This window comes from Natrix helvetica, assembly GCF_964273705.1.
Source record: "Natrix helvetica genome assembly, chromosome: 8".
In the NCBI taxonomy this organism is placed as follows: Eukaryota; Metazoa; Chordata; class Lepidosauria; order Squamata; family Natricidae; genus Natrix; species Natrix helvetica.
In genome coordinates this window covers 6,368,740-6,385,399 of record NC_138559.1, presented here as the reverse complement: position 1 = coordinate 6,385,399, position 16,660 = coordinate 6,368,740, and the positions used below count along the sequence as shown (strand labels likewise).

Sequence of the window (16,660 nt, the reverse complement as noted above, 5' to 3'; positions counted from 1 at the left end):
CACTGGGCTATTGCCGGAACGAACATGGTTTGTGTAGGTTGCAGAGTGCTGGAATTCTGCAGGAGCAACGGACCAAAACGAATGGATCTGCTTGGCGTTTCTCCATCAGCGATCTGCTTAAAACTGGGAATTCTGTCCTCTTGCCTTCAACAGAGTTAGGTGCAGAAGCCAAGAACAAACCCACAGCCCTGTTTCTGGCAATACTCAGAGGGAAACAAGTCAGGTCTGGTTTGCGTGGCTCCCTAAGCAAAAGTCGCACCTCCACCAAGGTGTGCCAAGGAGTTTTTTCTTCTAGCAACCCCCGCTCCCCCTTTCCCTTAACTATTAAAAGAAAATTCTGGAAGCCTTTTGTTGACTTCTGGGTTACTTATTACGTGTGAACACAACCGTTAGTTAGGATTTCAGGCTATTTACCTCTATTAAAGTTTAGGGAAGTGTGTATATATACACACATCTCTCCCCCCCCCCCCCCCCCCCAGTATGTGTGCAACATTCTTGGCAACAGCCCAGCTGTCTTTGCCCCTGCCGCCTTCCCCAGTGTTTTCAGTCTTCCCAGACTAGCTTTTACGGCTCAGGCAGAAGAAAAAGCAGAGGAGGAGGAGGAGGAGAATAGAGCTGGAAGGGACCTTGGAGGTCTTCTAGTCCAGCCTCCTGCCCAAGCAGGAGAACCTATGCCATCCCAGACAAATGACTGTCTTCTTCAAAAACCTCTGGTGATGGGAGTGCCCACAATTTCTTGTAGGAAGTTAGCACCCAACCTGCTCCTAGAGCAGCGATGGCGAACCTTTTTTGGCTCGCGTGCCACAAGTGGGCGGAGTGCAGGGGGGTCATGTGCGGGCATGCCGCACCCATAATGCAATGTGCGACACCCCCCCCCCGTGCACATGCGCGCACAACAGGCTCCCCCCATTTTTACATGCTTTTTTCGCCCTCCCCAGGCTCCAGAGGCTTTATAGGAGCCTGGGGAGGGCGAAAAGAGCCTCCCCCGCCCGTCCGGAGGCCCTCCGGAGGCTTCAGGGATTGTCCGGAGGCTTCCCTGACGTCTTCGGAGCGCTTAAAACGCCCCTCCGAGCAAACCAGAAGTGACTTCCGGTTTGCTCGGAGGGTCGTTTTAAGCGCTCCGAAGGCTTCAGGGATTGTCCGGAGGCTTCCCTGACGCATTTGGAGCGCTCAAAACGACCCTCCGAGTCATTTCCGGTTTGCTCGGAGGGGCGTTTTAAGCGTTCCAAAGGCGTCAGGGAAGCCTCCGGACGGTCCCTGAAGCCTCCGGAGGGCCTCCGGGGGGGGGGGGGGGAGAGGCTCCTTTCGCCCTCCCCAGGCTCCTATAAAGCCTCTGGAGCCTGGGGAGGGCGAAAAATGGCTTTTAAAAATGGTGAACTCAGCTGGCCAGCACGCGCATGTGCTCTGGCCAGCTGACAGGGCAGCGCCTCGCGTGCCCTGACAAATGGCTCCACGTGCCACCTGTGGCACGTGTGCCATAGGTTCACCATCACTGTCCTAGAGGAATGAAATATTTTAGGAAATACTAAAAAGGCAGAATATTACGTTTTCCTGGATGAGAAAAGGAGAAACATGTTTTAAAGACAAAGCAGCTCCCTGCCTCCCTTCCCCTTCAGCTCCAGGGTGATGGGATTAAGACATACTGTATTTTTCGGAGTATGATGCAACTTTTCCCCCCGCAAAAAAGAGTGAAAATCTGGGTGCGTCTTGTACACTGAATACAGCATTTTTGGCCTACCGAAACCCCACCCCCTTTGCAAAAATGGGACTTGCCGAGGCTTTGGGGGGCTTATAGAATGCTCCTGGGGGCTGGGGGGGGGGGCAAAAACGAGCAAAAAACATGATTTTTGCTCGTTTTTTCCCCCCAGCCCCCTGGAATACTCTACAAGCCTCCTAAAGCTCTGCATGTCCTTTTTTTTTCAAAAAATGAGGCGTGCAGAGGGTTTGGGAGGTGTGCAGAGTGCAAAAGCTGGGCACTCTCAGCATCTCTGACCTTTTTCCCAGGACCTCAAAGCCATGTGGTCCTGTCCACCATTAAAAACCATCTTTCCAAGCAGCCGCCATTGTTTCCAGTGTCCTCCTCCCCACTTGGAACTGAACCCAGAGGGACATTTCCTCCAACGTCCTAATGGCAAGCTGTTCCACTGGTTAATTGTCCTCCCTGTTAGGAAATTTCTCCTTAATTCCAGGTTGCTTCTCTCTTTGATTAATTTAAAGACTAGATTAGGACGTGCCCTTCAAATCTAATGGTGAATGGTTAAGATCTAACCTTAATCTAACAAGATCTAATCTTGCTTAAAGTCCAAGCCCAAACGGGGGCTCTGAGGTCTGTGGATTCGACATATTTCCCAAATGACGCAGCGTGTCATGAATTGATCTTAATTGGACTTCAGAACAAAAACAGAAGCTAGCCATGATGGGGGGAGCACAGTTTTGGTCACCACGATGTAAAAAAGGTGTTGAGACTCTAGAAAGAGTGTGGAGAAGAGCAGCAAAAAAGGAGACTGGAGGCTAAAACATACAAAGAACAGTTGAACGAACTGAGTATCTCTAGTTCAGGGGTGTCCAAACTTGGGAACTTTAAGACTTGTGGACTTCAACTCCCAGAATTCTGGGAGTTGAAGTCCACAAGTCTTAAAGTTCCCAAGTTTGGACACCCCTGCTCTAGTTCAATGAAAAGAAGGACTAGGGATGACACGATAGCAGTCTTCCAATATCTCAGGGGATGCCCCAAAGAAGAGGGAGTCAAGCTATTCTCCAAGGCACCTGAGGGTAGGACAAGAAGCAATGGGTGGAAACTAATCAAGGACAGAAGCAACTTAGAACTGAGGAGAAATTTCCTGACAGTGAGAACAGTTAATTAGTGGAACAATTTGCCTCCAGAAATTGTGAATGCTCCAACACTGGAAGTTTTTAAGAAGCTGTTGGACAACTATTTGTCTGAAGTGGTGTAGGGTTTCCTGCCTGAGCAGGGGGTTGGACTAGAAGACCTCCAGGCTCCTTTCCGTAATTCCACTCCACTCCACTCTACTCTAGTCCCTATTCTATTCTATGCTTCATTCCAATATTCTATTCTATTCTACCCTACTCTATTCCCCTCTTCCATGAAATGAACCATAGTGGTAAACTTGGCTGCTCTTTAGATATTCCCATAATGACCTGTTGCCCGCTGTATTGGAGGGACTGCACGGTAGGGACCAAACTCTTGTGTATCCATAAAAGACAGGTAGGTCGAAAGGCCACGGCTGGGGCATGTCATCAGCTACCGGAGTTTTGCCACTTGATCTGCCTTATGCATTTCTTGAAAGTAGCTCAACCCGCCCCTCTTGTCCATTGAGAGGTTCGATTTACCTGGGGTGGCCGTGGGTGCAATCCCTGTCTCTCCTGCTTCAAGGATTGTAAAATCGATCCTTGACTTGTGACTGGAATTGCAACCGGGATTGAAGCAATTCAATTCATAAATACTGTACGTTTATTTCTTGTAGGGCTTTTTTTTTTGGCAGCTGTGTCCTTGGCAGAGCAAAAAATAAAATAAAATAAAAATCATTCTGCATTAGTAAAGAACCTGCATCGCCCTCCCTGTGTGTGTGTGTGTGTGTGTGTGTGTGTGTGTGTGTGTGTTTCCTCAGCCACCTTCTGAAACCCTTGGCAGGACGAGTGGCACCCGTGATCTCGGCATAGCTGTGGGGATCTGGCTGCTGTCCTGGAGAACAAAACAACCGATTCACAGGTCAGCTTTCGCCACTCCTGCACTTCCTTCTAAGAGGGCCAAGGTTGTTTTCTACGCCAGAGTTTAAATCCCCCGAAGAATCTTGTGCTTTCCATTCAGGTCTTTAACAGACTAACAGAGCTGGAAGGGACCTTGTAGGTCATCTAGTCCAAGCCCCACCGAAGCAGGAGACCCAGCACCATTCCTGACAGATGGCAGTCCAGTCTCTTCTTGAAAGCCTTCAGTGATGAAGCTCCCACAACTTCCGAAGGCGATTCCTGTTCCATGGGTTGATTGTTCTCACTGTCAGGAAATTTCTCCTTCTTTCTAGGTTGAATCTCTCCTTTGATTTGTTTCCATTCATTATTCCTTGTCTGGCCTTCAGGTGCTTTGGAAAATAGCTTGACCCCCTACTCTCTGTAGCAGCTCCTCAAATATTGGAAGACTGCTCTCCTGTCTCCCCTGGTCCTTCTCTTCACTAGACTAGCCCTGCCCAGTTCCTGCAATCGTTCTTCATGTGTTTTCTCCTCCAGTCCCCTCATCCTCTTTGTTGCTCTTCTCTGCACTCTTTCTAGAGTCTCCACATCTTTTTTATAGTGTGGTGACCAAAACTGGATGCAAGATTCTAGGGGTGGTCTTACTAGGGCTTTATAGAGTGGTATTAGTACCTCCCTTGATCTTGGTTGTATCCCTGTGTTAATACAATTTAGGATGGCATTGGCTTTTTTGGTTCCCGCTGCACACCACTGGCTCATATTTAACTGGTTGTCCACTAAGACTCCCAAGATCCCCCTCACAGTGACTGCTATTAAGCCTGGTTTCACCCAGTCTATATGTGTATTTTGGGTTTTTCTTGCCTAAGTGTAAGACTTTACTTTCCTCTACATTAAGTTCTTCCCTCTCCTCCCTCCCACCCACATTCTTACCCAAAACACCCTCCCTTTTGATTGACCTCATAACCAAGAGAGACTCTGCACCAGAGACGTGGCAGGAATTAACAGGTTTTGCTCCGATTCATCCCGACAACTAAACCAAATGAACACTCTGTGTGTGTGTGTGTGTGTGTGTGTGTGTGTGAGAGAGAGAGAGAGAGAGAGAGAGAGAGAGAGAAAGAGAGAGAGAGAGAGAGAGAGAAGTGGGTGCCCGGCTGCCGTGTTGAATGGAATGCAGCCGCTGAATGTTTGGCATACCTTTTGGAATGTAGAAAGGCTGAACTTCATGATGGAGAATCAACAGGGCATTAACCAGGAGCTTGGTTTGCAGCTAGTTGCGGAAGGGGGTAACCATACAGCATTGCACAACGTGCCTCTTGTTTCCAAGCCAGTGCGCAGGGTGCGCAGAGACGGTGTTTTCCTCACCTGGCTGCACTATCCGAATGGTTATAGGAATGCATTGAATTCAGGCTTGTGGTTTGCACCCAGCAAGGGGTCCATGCAGGCCTGTTTGTACATGTTGATATTTTTAGCTTGGTTCGGAGAGAGTGGGGAAGAGAGTGGCTATACACGGACGGCACATTTCACCCCTGCTTAACTATGGCTTCCCAGGAGCAAGCGTCTTTTAATTTCTTGGCTGCAGTCCCCATCTGCAGTGAATCTGGAGCCTAGGAAAATGAAATCTGTCACTACCTCCTGGGGAGGAAAGTGGCAAAGCTAGGCAGCAGACTAAAAAGCAGAGACATCACCCTGCCAATCAAAAGTGCGTATAGTCAAGGCTCTGGTTTTCCCAGTTGCAATGGATGGCTGTGAAGGTTGGACCATAAGGAAGGCTGAGTGCCAAAGAATGGAGGCCTTTGAACTCTGGTGCTGGAGAAGAAGACTCCTGCATTGAGTCCCTTGTACTGCAAGGCCATCCAACCGGTCAGTCCTAGAGGAGATCCACCCTGGCTGCTCTTTAGAAGGCCAGATGTTGAAGAGGAAACTCAAATCCTTTGGCCACATGATGAGAAGGAAGGACTCACTGGAGAAGAGCCTCATGTTGGGAACGATTTTTGCTTTTTGCCTTAAAAGCCATGTTAGATATTGCTCTTTGCCTCTATCTGGCAATGCTGGTGTTCTTGGAAAGCTAAAAACCTGTCACCTGTGCCAGAATTTATGGCTTTTGCATGCTTTCCCATTGAAATATCTATTAGTCATACAGTCGCATTCAATTCTCCGCCTCTATCCAAATTCTCCAAATACCTGTTCTCAAAAGCACCTGAGGGACAAGCCCAGAAATAACAGATGGACGCCTAAAGAGAGACTCAGCCTAGAAGTAAGGAATTTCCTTTTTAGTGAGAACAATTAATCAGTGGAACGACTTGCCTCCAGAAGATGTGGGTGCTCCAACACTGGAAGTTTTTAAAGAAGAGATTGGACCGCCATTTGTCCAAAACGGTATAGGGTCTCTTGCTTGAGCAGAAAGTTAGACTACAAGACCTCCAAAGCCGCTTCCCACTCTGTTATTTTGTATTCTCTGCCTCTATATTTTTCAAACTTCGCCATTTTAAGAGGCTGAGGACTTCAAGTCCCAGAATTCTGTGGCCCGCCAGCTGCCAGCAGAGCTGGCGACAGATGAGGAGGAGGTTGGGGAGGAATTTGGGCCAGCGCTGGAGTCTGGGGAAGGCTCTGATGGATGCTCTGCAGCGTATATACGCAGAGATAGAGCCAGGTCTGTACGACATTTCCTTGCCACCAGAGAGGCAGCGGCCTTTGGAGGCTGAGGTAAGTGGGGAGGAAGAACAGCTGGGGCCTGTACCAGATGCCCGTATGCACAGAGCAGTTAGAAGAGGTGAGCAACGGAGGACAAGGAGTCGACTTGGGAAGCAAAGCACACGTGGACGCTGAATTTATTCCCTGGATGGGAAATAAATAGAAGGAAAAGGGAGTGGTGGTCGTAGAAGACAACAGTTCGTATTTCTGAAGATTTTGCTCATTGTGTTTCGTGCCACAGAGACTGCTTGCCAGAACTTAATTTGCAGCCTTTCGGCTGGGAGCTCACGAATTATCGCAAGGAACTCGTAAGGTCTGTTGCTGCTGTGGACTTTTCGATGGGAGAATGCCATAATTTCACAAGAGGTAAATAGAGAGGGTGGGGGGTTCGTGACAAGGAGTCTGTTTTTTGCTTCTGCTAAGGCTGGGTCAGAACATTCCTCAGCCATCATGAATTCTGGGAGTTGGTCCACACGCCTTGAGAAATTGCCGAGTTTGAAAGGAAAAACCACTGAGATATGATTGGCAGCAGCTCTTCTTTCATCCATGGAGGCAGGAGAGGTTTGCATGTCGTCGCGCCCACGGATGGGGCTCAAGAGAGGGCAGAGTGACCCCCTCGGCCTTGCTTCTCCTTGCTTCTTCAGCTGGGCTTCTTGGGCCCCTTCCAGCTCACTGCAGGTGCCGTTGACGGAAAGCTGACTTCCCGCTTTTGCTCGACTCCTCCTCTGGCCTGAACTGAAAGGCGTACATCATGCCACTCACGGGTGGCGTCATCAGCCTTCAAGAGGCCTGGAGTGTGTGCCTGAGAACAAAACAGCCACCTGCTGATCATTTGGAACGGGCTCCAGGTCAGCTTGGTGGCACGGCGCCAGGGTTAGTGCATGGAGCAAATTCCAAGCCTCTGGGCTAAGCCTGGAAAGAGGCAAGGAAGGGCCTCTTCTTGGAAAGGACAGAAGCAACTTAGAACTGAGGAGAAACTTCCTGACAGGGAGAGCAATAATCAGTGGAACAGAAGTTGCCTCCAGAAGTTGTGAATGCCCCAACACTGGAAGTCTTTAAGAAGATCTTGGATAGCCATTTGTCTGGAATGGCATAGGGCAGGGGTGTCCAAACTTGGCAACTTTAAGACTTGTGGACTTCAACTCCCAGAATTCTGGGAGTTGAAGTCCATAAGTCTTAAAGTTCCCAAGTTTGGACACCCCTGGCATAGGGTTTCCTGCCTAGGCAGGGGGTTGGACTAGAAGTCCTCCAAGGTCCCTCCCAACTCTGTTATTCTATCCTATCCTATCCTTATTTTTTTAAAGTTTTTATTTTTTATTTTATTTTTTATGTAAATATCAAATCAGTGCATGAACAGTGTGGCACCTGGGTGCCGTACATTCCAATGCAGTTGAAACTAACCAGATTAAGCGTAAGTGTTACATTTGATCAACTTATGTCTTTCTAATAACAATACACATTTATATTGGGTTCCAATCTATCATCATTCAATTATTCCACATTTTCTCATTATTACTTTCATAAGGTAAAAGTGTATACATTAATATTCCCCGTATTTCTATCCTATTCTTATTTCTCATCTTCTATTTCTATCCTTCTATTCTCTTCTATTATTTTCTTCTTTTCTATTTTATTAGTCTAGTCTATCTTGTTTCTATTCTTCAATTCTATTCCTATTCTTCTATTATTTCCTTGTATTCTCTTGGTCTCTTCCATTCCATTCCATTCTCTATTCTATTCTAGTCCATTCTATTCCATTCAGACTCAAGAAACGTAAGAGAATGGATGCTTCTCCTGCTTTCTGCAAGGTTGTATAAGATCTCACAGCATACAGTGGGATGCCCAAAAGAGTGACATCGGGTGCTTTTAAAGAGCTCATTTGTATTTAAGAAACATCAGCGCCCCACTTTCCTGCATGGCAACGGGCAAGGCGGCACATAAACAAAGTGGGCATTCAGAACTGGCCAGCAGAGGATTATCATGAAAGCAAACAGCTCAGAATTGGCCAAAGGCAGCCAGCCCATCAGCTGCCTCAACTCAGTAAACTAAGCAAAAGCATCCCAAAGATTTGAGTTGAACCTCATTGGCATAATTGGAACTATTTGTTTTTTGTTTTTGTTTTTGGTCTTCTACTTCAGATAATTATTTTCCAGGCTGTAAGGGGTCTTGTGCAGATGGGTGTCCCACCTTCCCTCCAATTCCAGAACAATCCCTTCTTCTAGGTGTAAAGAGGGAGAGAATCAAAAGCAACATCAGCATACCTAGAAATGCCTACCATATTTTTCGGAGTATAAGACGCACCAAAGTTTTGAAGAGGCAAATTTTTTTTTTAAAAAAGTTTTTGCACTCTGCAAACCTCCCCAAAGCAGCCGGTTTTTCACGAATAGCCTTTAGGGGGCTTATAGAGTGCTCCTGGGGGATGGGGGGGGGGGAGAGCAAAAAACGTGCAAAAACCAGCCTGTTTTTCATGAAAACGGACCCGTTTTTTAATCAAGAAAAGTGCAGAGATGGCCTTTAGGGGGCTTATAGAGTGCTCCTGGGAGCTGTCGGGGGGGGGGAACAAAACTGAGCAGAAAACTGCCCTTTTTTTTTGCTCAATTCTGCCCTATGCACAGTCATTTTGGTGAAGGGGGCGGGGTTTCAGGAGGCAAAAAATGCTGTATTCAGTGTATAAGATGCACCCAGATTTTCAGCCTCTTTGAGGGAAAAGGGTGAGTCTTATACTCCGAAAAATAAGGTAGTTAGTAAGAGATTGTGATGATCAGTTCTGGGCTGCAGAACTCTAATGTGCCACCAGATGGCAGCGTTTTCTATTTCACTGCCCCCTAGTGCAGTGTTGGTGAAACTTTTCGGCACCAAGTGCCAACCAGGAGCGCATGAGTGACAGGGACCCCCGGAAGAGCAGCTCCCCGGCACACTCTCTCCAACCTCCCGAGGTTGTGAATTCTCCAACACCGGAAGGTTTTGAAGAAGAGGTTGGATAACCATTTGCCTGAAGTGGTGTAGGGTTTCCTGCCTAAGCAGGGGGTTGGACTAGAAGACCTCCAGGGTCCCTTTCCAACTCTGCTATTCTCTTTCTCTTTCCAGGGAAATCCCACATGGCTATTGTGCAGAAGGTGAACAACGAAGGGGAAGGGGACCCATTCTACGAAGTCATGGGGTTGGTGACCCTAGAGGATGTCATAGAAGAGATCATCAAGTCGGAGATCATGGATGAGTCAGACGACTACAGTAAGTGGGTTCCAACACAGGTATGGCCTGTTTAAGGCGTCTTCTCTTCTGCTGCTGCTGCTGCTGCTGCTTCTTTTTTGAAATATATTTTGTTTTTACCTTTAAAACAGTGCAGCACCGCGAAGTCAAAGTGACCAGACAGTCACGTTATATACAGATAATCTCATCCATTAACTATTAGCCTAGTTAATACATTATCTATCCTTCTATCCAATCAGATTATTTACAATTTGTTCCAGTCTTATACCAATAATAAAATCTGTTCCAAACTTCATAATATTCCGATTCCCCTTTATTTTTTAGTTCAGGAACTGCTTCCGCACAGCCAAAACTTTCCTGAATATATCTAACTCTGACGGTGTATTTTCTTTTTTTCAATACTGCGCATAAGTTATACACGCCGCAGTTAGTACATGTATAATTAGATAAAGTACATCTTTCTTATACTCCTCCAGTATTATGCCTAGGAGAAACATTTCCGTTTGTTCCAAACATGGTTGTATCATTTTCCAGTATCTTTTTGCCTCATTACATGTCCATCACATATGATAAAAAGTGCCTGGTGTTTTTTTTTTGCACTTCCAACAATTTGGGGCCAAATTTTTAAACATTTTGGAGAGCCATGCTGGGGGAAGATGCCATCTGTAGAACATCTTATACAGATTTTCTTTATACGCCATGGCCATTGTTAGTTTCCGATTAAGTATCCAAAGTTTTTCCCACTTAGCCAATTCCACATTATAACCAATATTTTTCACCCAGGCAACTATAGTTTCTCTTCTGCTTCGGACTCTCCTTGTTTTTCTTAGGCCGGCTAAGTTTGCTTTGTTAGAATGACAGGTGTCTGCCTTCTAGTGCTGCCTGAAGCCCATCGCCCCAGAGAGAGCAGAAAAGCAATGGCAGGTTCCAGAATTCTGGGAGTTGAAGTCCACAGTCTTAAAGTTCCCAAGTTTGGACACCCCTGTTCTAGAATGAGGGATCAAAGCAACTTCTGAAACGTACTGTCATCTCATAAAGCTGAGCAACTTGTAAGATGTGCGCGCATCAACTCCAGCCATGCCGGAGTTGGGGGATTGTGAGAGTTTATTTATTTAGAAAATGTATATTGCTGCCTATTTGTGCATGGCGACTCAAAGCGGCTTACAAATATAGAAAAGCCTCATATAAAAAACAATAAAACTAATAAAAGAATTGTCTTATAAATTAATAAAATAATAAAATAAAATAAACCCCCTGCCCCAGTAATACCCTGTTTCCCCGAAAATAAGACCTCCCCGGATAATAAGCCCAATCGGGGCTTTTGAGCGCATGCCCTAAAATAAGCCCTCCCCCCGAAAATATTGCAATACAGCAGCATCCATGAGGTGACCACGCTCGCCGCCTCCTGCACCTCAAAAATAGTAAGACCTCCCCGAAAATAAGGCCAATTTTGCTTATTTCGGGGGTCAAATTTTGGGGGGAACACGGTAGCAGATCACGCGAGCCGTTTAACGGGCTCCATCCCACGCTGGAGGGTGAACACCAGCTGTCACCCCAGCCCAGCTTCACCGCACATGTGCATGCGCCTCCCACCAGCCAGCTGGTTTTCAGGTCTCGGCCGCACATGCGTGGGGTGTGTGTGCATGCGGGGAACATGTGCAGGCATGCGCCGGGTGGAGCGCATGCGCCGGGGGCACTCACACAATGCCCCGTGTCCTGTTTTGGCTTCTAGGTTGGGCCTGGGAAGCCTCCTGCACCAACCTGGAAGCTAAAAATAGGCAAGGGGGGGTTGGGGCGCATACACAGGGGAGCACGGGGTGGGGGGTCGTGACCGGCAAGAGACGTTGAGGGTTGAAAGTCCACATCGATGCGGTTTGAGGTACATTTGCATTATTTCCAGAGTTTAGCAACCCGTCTTCACAGAGGCCTCCCTTCACAGCTTACCCTCCTCAATTTCTACCATGTTTCTTGCCTATTCGCTTCTTGGATGAGAAGCGAAGTGTTTTCCAAGGAAAACAAAGTCCAGTTGTCTCTTGAAAAAACCTCTTTGGGATAGTTTGGGTCTGTGAGAAAACCACCAAGCCCAGAGAGCACCAAGGAAACCTCATTTCAACCCTGAGCTACAAATATTCTCCTTGGTTGTTTCTTGACTCTTGCAAAGTTGTGTAGCTTTTACTGAAAGAGAAAAAAAGTATTTTTCCCCCCGTACCTGATGTCTGTAACAGCAAACTCGCATAGCTCACTTTTCAGAACATGTTTTAATATGTAGAATATAGAATAGCAGAGTTGGAAGGGACCCTGGAGGTCTTCTAGTCCAACCCCCTGCTTAGGCAGGAAACCCCGCACCACTTCAGACAAATGGCTATCCACCATCTTCTTAAAGACTTCCAGTGTTGGGGCATTCACAACCTCTGGAGGCAATTTCTGTTCCACTGATTCATTGTTCTAACTGTCAGGAAATGTCTCCTCAGTTCTAAGTTCCTTCTCTCCTTGATTAGTTTCCACCCATTGCTTCTTGTTCTACACTCAGGTGCCTTGGAGATGATCCTGGGTGGAGGGGAAAATGATGCAAGGGATATTTTAGATTTAGGTTTTTTCCTATAATTGTTTTTATCTGCTTTTGGAGGGTTTAAAGAAATGGGATTTTAATGGGATCAGCATCCCCTAAAAACTGAATCTCACCCTCTGAGCAGATATGGCTCACCTCTGCTCTGCCAGGTATTAAAATTACAGCTGCCCCACATAGCCAGGGGTGAGGATGCTGGGAACTCTAGATCAGCAATAACATTGGGGAAATCATCTTCAGTCAGAATAATTGAGTTGGAAGGGACTTTGGAAGATCTTCTACTCCAGTGTTTGGCCATGGCCCCTGTTTTCGGCCATGATGGCCTCTGCAGCCCTCTGCCAGTGAAAAGGGAGCTCGGGGGGGGGGGGAGTACATGCCCCCCCAAACTCCGTTTTTGCTGGCAGAGGGCTATCAAAACTAATTAAAAACAAAACAAAAGGAAAAATGTTTTCCCTTTTGCATTTGAGCATGCAAGAAGGGAGAAAAAGAGAAAGAGGAAAAAAGAGAAAGAGGAAAGACAAAGAAAAAGAAGGGAAGCTGGGAAGCGAGAAAGGAAGGAAAAAGAAGGAAGGAAGGATCGCAACTTAGACTTAATGGTGCTTTACACCCCCTCTCTAAGTGGTTTACAGAGTCAGCCTTTTGCTTCCAACAATCTGGGTCCTCATTTGACCCACCTTGGAAGGATGGATGGCTAAGTCAACCTTGAGCTTGGTGGGATTTGAACTGCCAAATTGCAGGCAGCCAGCAGGCAGCAGAAATAGCCTGCAGTACTGCACTCTAACCACTGTGCCACCTTGGCTCATGATGCAAATCCTTAATGAAAATACATCGGAAGGAAGGAAGGGACTTAGGGAGGAAGGAAGGAAGGAAGGGACTTAGGGAGGAGGAAGGGACTGAGGAAGGAAGGAAGAAAGGAAGGGACTTAGGGAGGAGGGAGGGACTGAGGGAGGAGGGAGGGACTGAGGAAGGAAAGAAGGAAGAAAGGAAGGAAGGAAGGAAGGGACTTAGGAAGGAAAGGAGGAGGGAGGGACTGAGGAAGGAAGGAAGAAAGGAAGGGACTTAGGGAGGAGGGAGGGACTTAGGGAGGAGGAAGGGACTGAGGAAGGAAAGAAGGAAGGAAGGAAGGAAGGAAGGGACTTAGGAAGGAAAGGAGGAGGGAGGGACTGAGGAAGGAAGGAAGAAAGGAAGGGACTTAGGGAGGAGGGAGGGACTGAGGGAGGAGGGAGGGAGGGAGGAAGGAAAGAAGGAAGAAAGGAAGGAAGGAAGGAAGGGACTTAGGAAGGAAAGGAGGAGGGAGGGACTGAGGAAGGAAGGAAGAAAGGAAGGGACTGAGGGAGGAGGGAGGGACTGAGGGAGGAGGGAGGGACTGAGGAAGGAAAGAAGGAAGAAAGGAAGGAAGGAAGGAAGGGACTTAGGAAGGAAAGGAGGAGGGAGGGACTGAGGAAGGAAGGAAGAAAGGAAGGGACTTAGGGAGGAGGGAGGGACTGAGGGAGGAGGGAGGGACTGAGGAAGGAAAGAAGGAAGAAAGGAAGGAAGGAAGGGACTTAGGAAGGAAAGCGGGAGGGAGGGACTGAAGAAGGAAGGAAGAAAGGAAGGGACAGGGAGGAGGGAGGGACTTAGGGAGGAGGGAGGGACTGAGGAAGGACAGAAGGAAGAAAGGAAGGGACGAAGGAAGGAAGGGTCTTAGGGAGGAGGAAGGGACTGAGGAAGGAAGGAAGAAAGGAAGGGACTTAGGAAGGAAAGGAGGAGGGAGGGACTGAGGAAGGAAGGAAGGGACTTAGGAAGGAAAGGAGAAGGGATGTACTGAGGAAGGAAGGAAGGAAGGAAGGGACTTAGGAAGGAAAGGAGGAGGGAGGGACTGAGGAAGGAAAGAAGGAAGAAAGGAAGGAAGGAAGGAAGGGACTTAGGAAGGAAAGGAGGAGGGAGGGACTGAAGAAGGAAGGAAGAAAGGAAGGGACAGGGAGGAGGGAGGGACTGAGGAAGGAAAGAAGGAAGAAAGGAAGGGACGAAGGAAGGAAGGGTCTTAGGGAGGAGGAAGGGACTGAGGAAGGAAGGAAGAAAGGAAGGGACTTAGGAAGGAAAGGAGAAGGGATGTACTGAGGAAGGAAGGAAGGGACTTAGGAAGGAAAGGAGAAGGGATGTACTGAGGAAGGAAGGAAGGAAGGGACTTAGGAAGGAAAGGAGGAGGGAGGGACTGAGGAAGGAAAGAAGGAAGAAAGGAAGGAAGGAAGGAAGGGACTTAGGAAGGAAAGGAGGAGGGAGGGACTGAAGAAGGAAGGAAGAAAGGAAGGGACAGGGAGGAGGGAGGGACTTAGGGAGGAGGGAGGGACTGAGGAAGGAAAGAAGGAAGAAAGGAAGGGACGAAGGAAGGAAGGGTCTTAGGGAGGAGGAAGGGACTGAGGAAGGAAGGAAGAAAGGAAGGGACTTAGGAAGGAAAGGAGGAGGGAGGGACTGAGGAAGGAAGGAAGGGACTTAGGAAGGAAAGGAGAAGGGATGTACTGAGGAAGGAAGGAAGGAAGGGACTTAGGAAGGAAAGGAGGAGGGAGGGACTGAGGAAGGAAAGAAGGAAGAAAGGAAGGAAGGAAGGAAGGGACTTAGGAAGGAAAGGAGGAGGGAGGGACTGAAGAAGGAAGGAAGAAAGGAAGGGACAGGGAGGAGGGAGGGACTTAGGGAGGAGGGAGGGACTGAGGAAGGAAAGAAGGAAGAAAGGAAGGGACGAAGGAAGGAAGGGTCTTAGGGAGGAGGAAGGGACTGAGGAAGGAAGAAAGAAAGGAAGGGACTTAGGAAGGAAAGGAGAAGGGATGTACTGAGGAAGGAAGGAAGGGACTTAGGAAGGAAAGGAGAAGGGATGTACTGAGGAAGGAAGGAAGGAAGGAAGGGACTTAGGAAGGAAGGAAGGGACTTAGGGAGGAGGAAGGGACTGAGGAAGGAAGGAAGAAAGGAAGGGACCTAGGAAGGAAAGGAGGAGGGATGGACTGAGGAAGGAAGGAAGGGACTTAGGGAGGAGGAAGGGACTGAGGAAGGAAGGAAGGAAGGAAGGGACTTAGGAAGGAAAGGAGGAGGGAGGGACTGAGGAAGGAAGGAAGGGACTTAGGGAGGAGGAAGGGACTGAGGAAGGAAGGAAGGAAGGAAGGAAGGGACTTAGGAAGGAAAGGAGGAGGGAGGGACTGAGAAGGAAGGAAGGGACTTAGAAAGGAAGGAAGGAAGGAAGGAAGGGACTTAGGGAGGAGGGAGGGGACTGAGGAAGGAAAGAAGGAAGGAAGAAAGGAAGGGACTTAGGAAGGAAAGGAGGAGGGAGGGACTGAGGAAGGAAGGAAGAAAGGAAGGGACTTAGGAAGGAAAGGAGGAGGGATGGACTGAGGAAGGAAGGAAGGAAGGAAGGAAGGAAGGAAGGAAGGAAGGAAGGAAGGGACTTAGGGAGGAGGGAGGGACTGAGAAAGGAAAGAAGGAAGGGACTTAGGAAGGAAAGGAGGAGGGATGGACTGAGGAAGGAAGGGACTTAGGAAGGAAGGAAGGAATGGACTTAGGGAGGAGGGAGGGACGGAGAAAGGAAAGAAGGAAGGAAGGAAGGAAGGAAGGAAGGAAGATTACAATGAGAGTGAGGGAGGGTCTGAGGGAAGTCCGGCCTCAGCCAGAGGTGCCCCCGACACAAGTTACATCGAGGAAAGGAGGAGGGATGGACTGAGGAAGGAAGGGACTTAGGAAGGAAAGGAGGAGGGAGGGACTGAGAAGGAAGGAAGGGACTTAGAAAGGAAGGAAGGAAGGAAGGAAGGAAGGGACTTAGGGAGGAGGGAGGGGACTGAGGAAGGAAAGAAGGAAGGAAGAAAGGAAGGGACTTAGGAAGGAAAGGAGAAGGGATGTACTGAGGAAGGAAGGAAGGGACTTAGGAAGGAAAGGAGAAGGGATGTACTGAGGAAGGAAGGAAGGAAGGAAGGGACTTAGGAAGGAAGGAAGGGACTTAGGGAGGAGGAAGGGACTGAGGAAGGAAGGAAGAAAGGAAGGGACTTAGGAAGGAAAGGAGGAGGGATGGACTGAGGAAGGAAGGGACTTAGGAAGGAAGGAAGGAATGGACTTAGGGAGGAGGGAGGGACGGAGAAAGGAAAGAAGGAAGGAACTTAGGAAGGAAAGGAGGAGGGAGGGACTGAGGAAGGAAGAAAGGAAGGGACAGGAAGGAAAGGAGGAAGGATGGACAAAGGAAGGAAGGAAGGAAGGAAGGAAGGAAGGGACTTAGGGAGGAGGGAGGGGACTGAGGAAGGAAGGAAGGAAGGAAGGAAGGAAGGAAGGAAGGAAGGAAGATTACAATGAGAGTGAGGGAGGGTCTGAGGGAAGTCCGGCCTCAGCCAGAGGTGCCCCCGACACAAGTTACATCGAGCTGGCCATGCCCACCCCCCGGGATCCCGAGGTCAAACACAACCCTCAGTGAAATTGAGTTTGACACCCTGTTCTAGTCCAACCCCCTCCTCAGGTAAGAGACCCGATACCATTTCA

The 16,660-nt window shown here is 48.3% G+C and overlaps 1 protein-coding gene across 1 annotated transcript in view; it reads left to right on the top strand.

Moving 5' to 3' along the window:
- CNNM3 (cyclin and CBS domain divalent metal cation transport mediator 3) overlaps positions 1–16,660 on the top strand; it is a 54,141-nt gene that overhangs the window by 25,634 nt on the left and 11,847 nt on the right. The window contains exon 2 of the mRNA XM_081960759.1: positions 9,484–9,627. Within this exon, the coding sequence (XP_081816885.1) occupies positions 9,484–9,627 (144 nt within the window). The remainder of the gene's footprint in view (positions 1–9,483; positions 9,628–16,660) is intronic.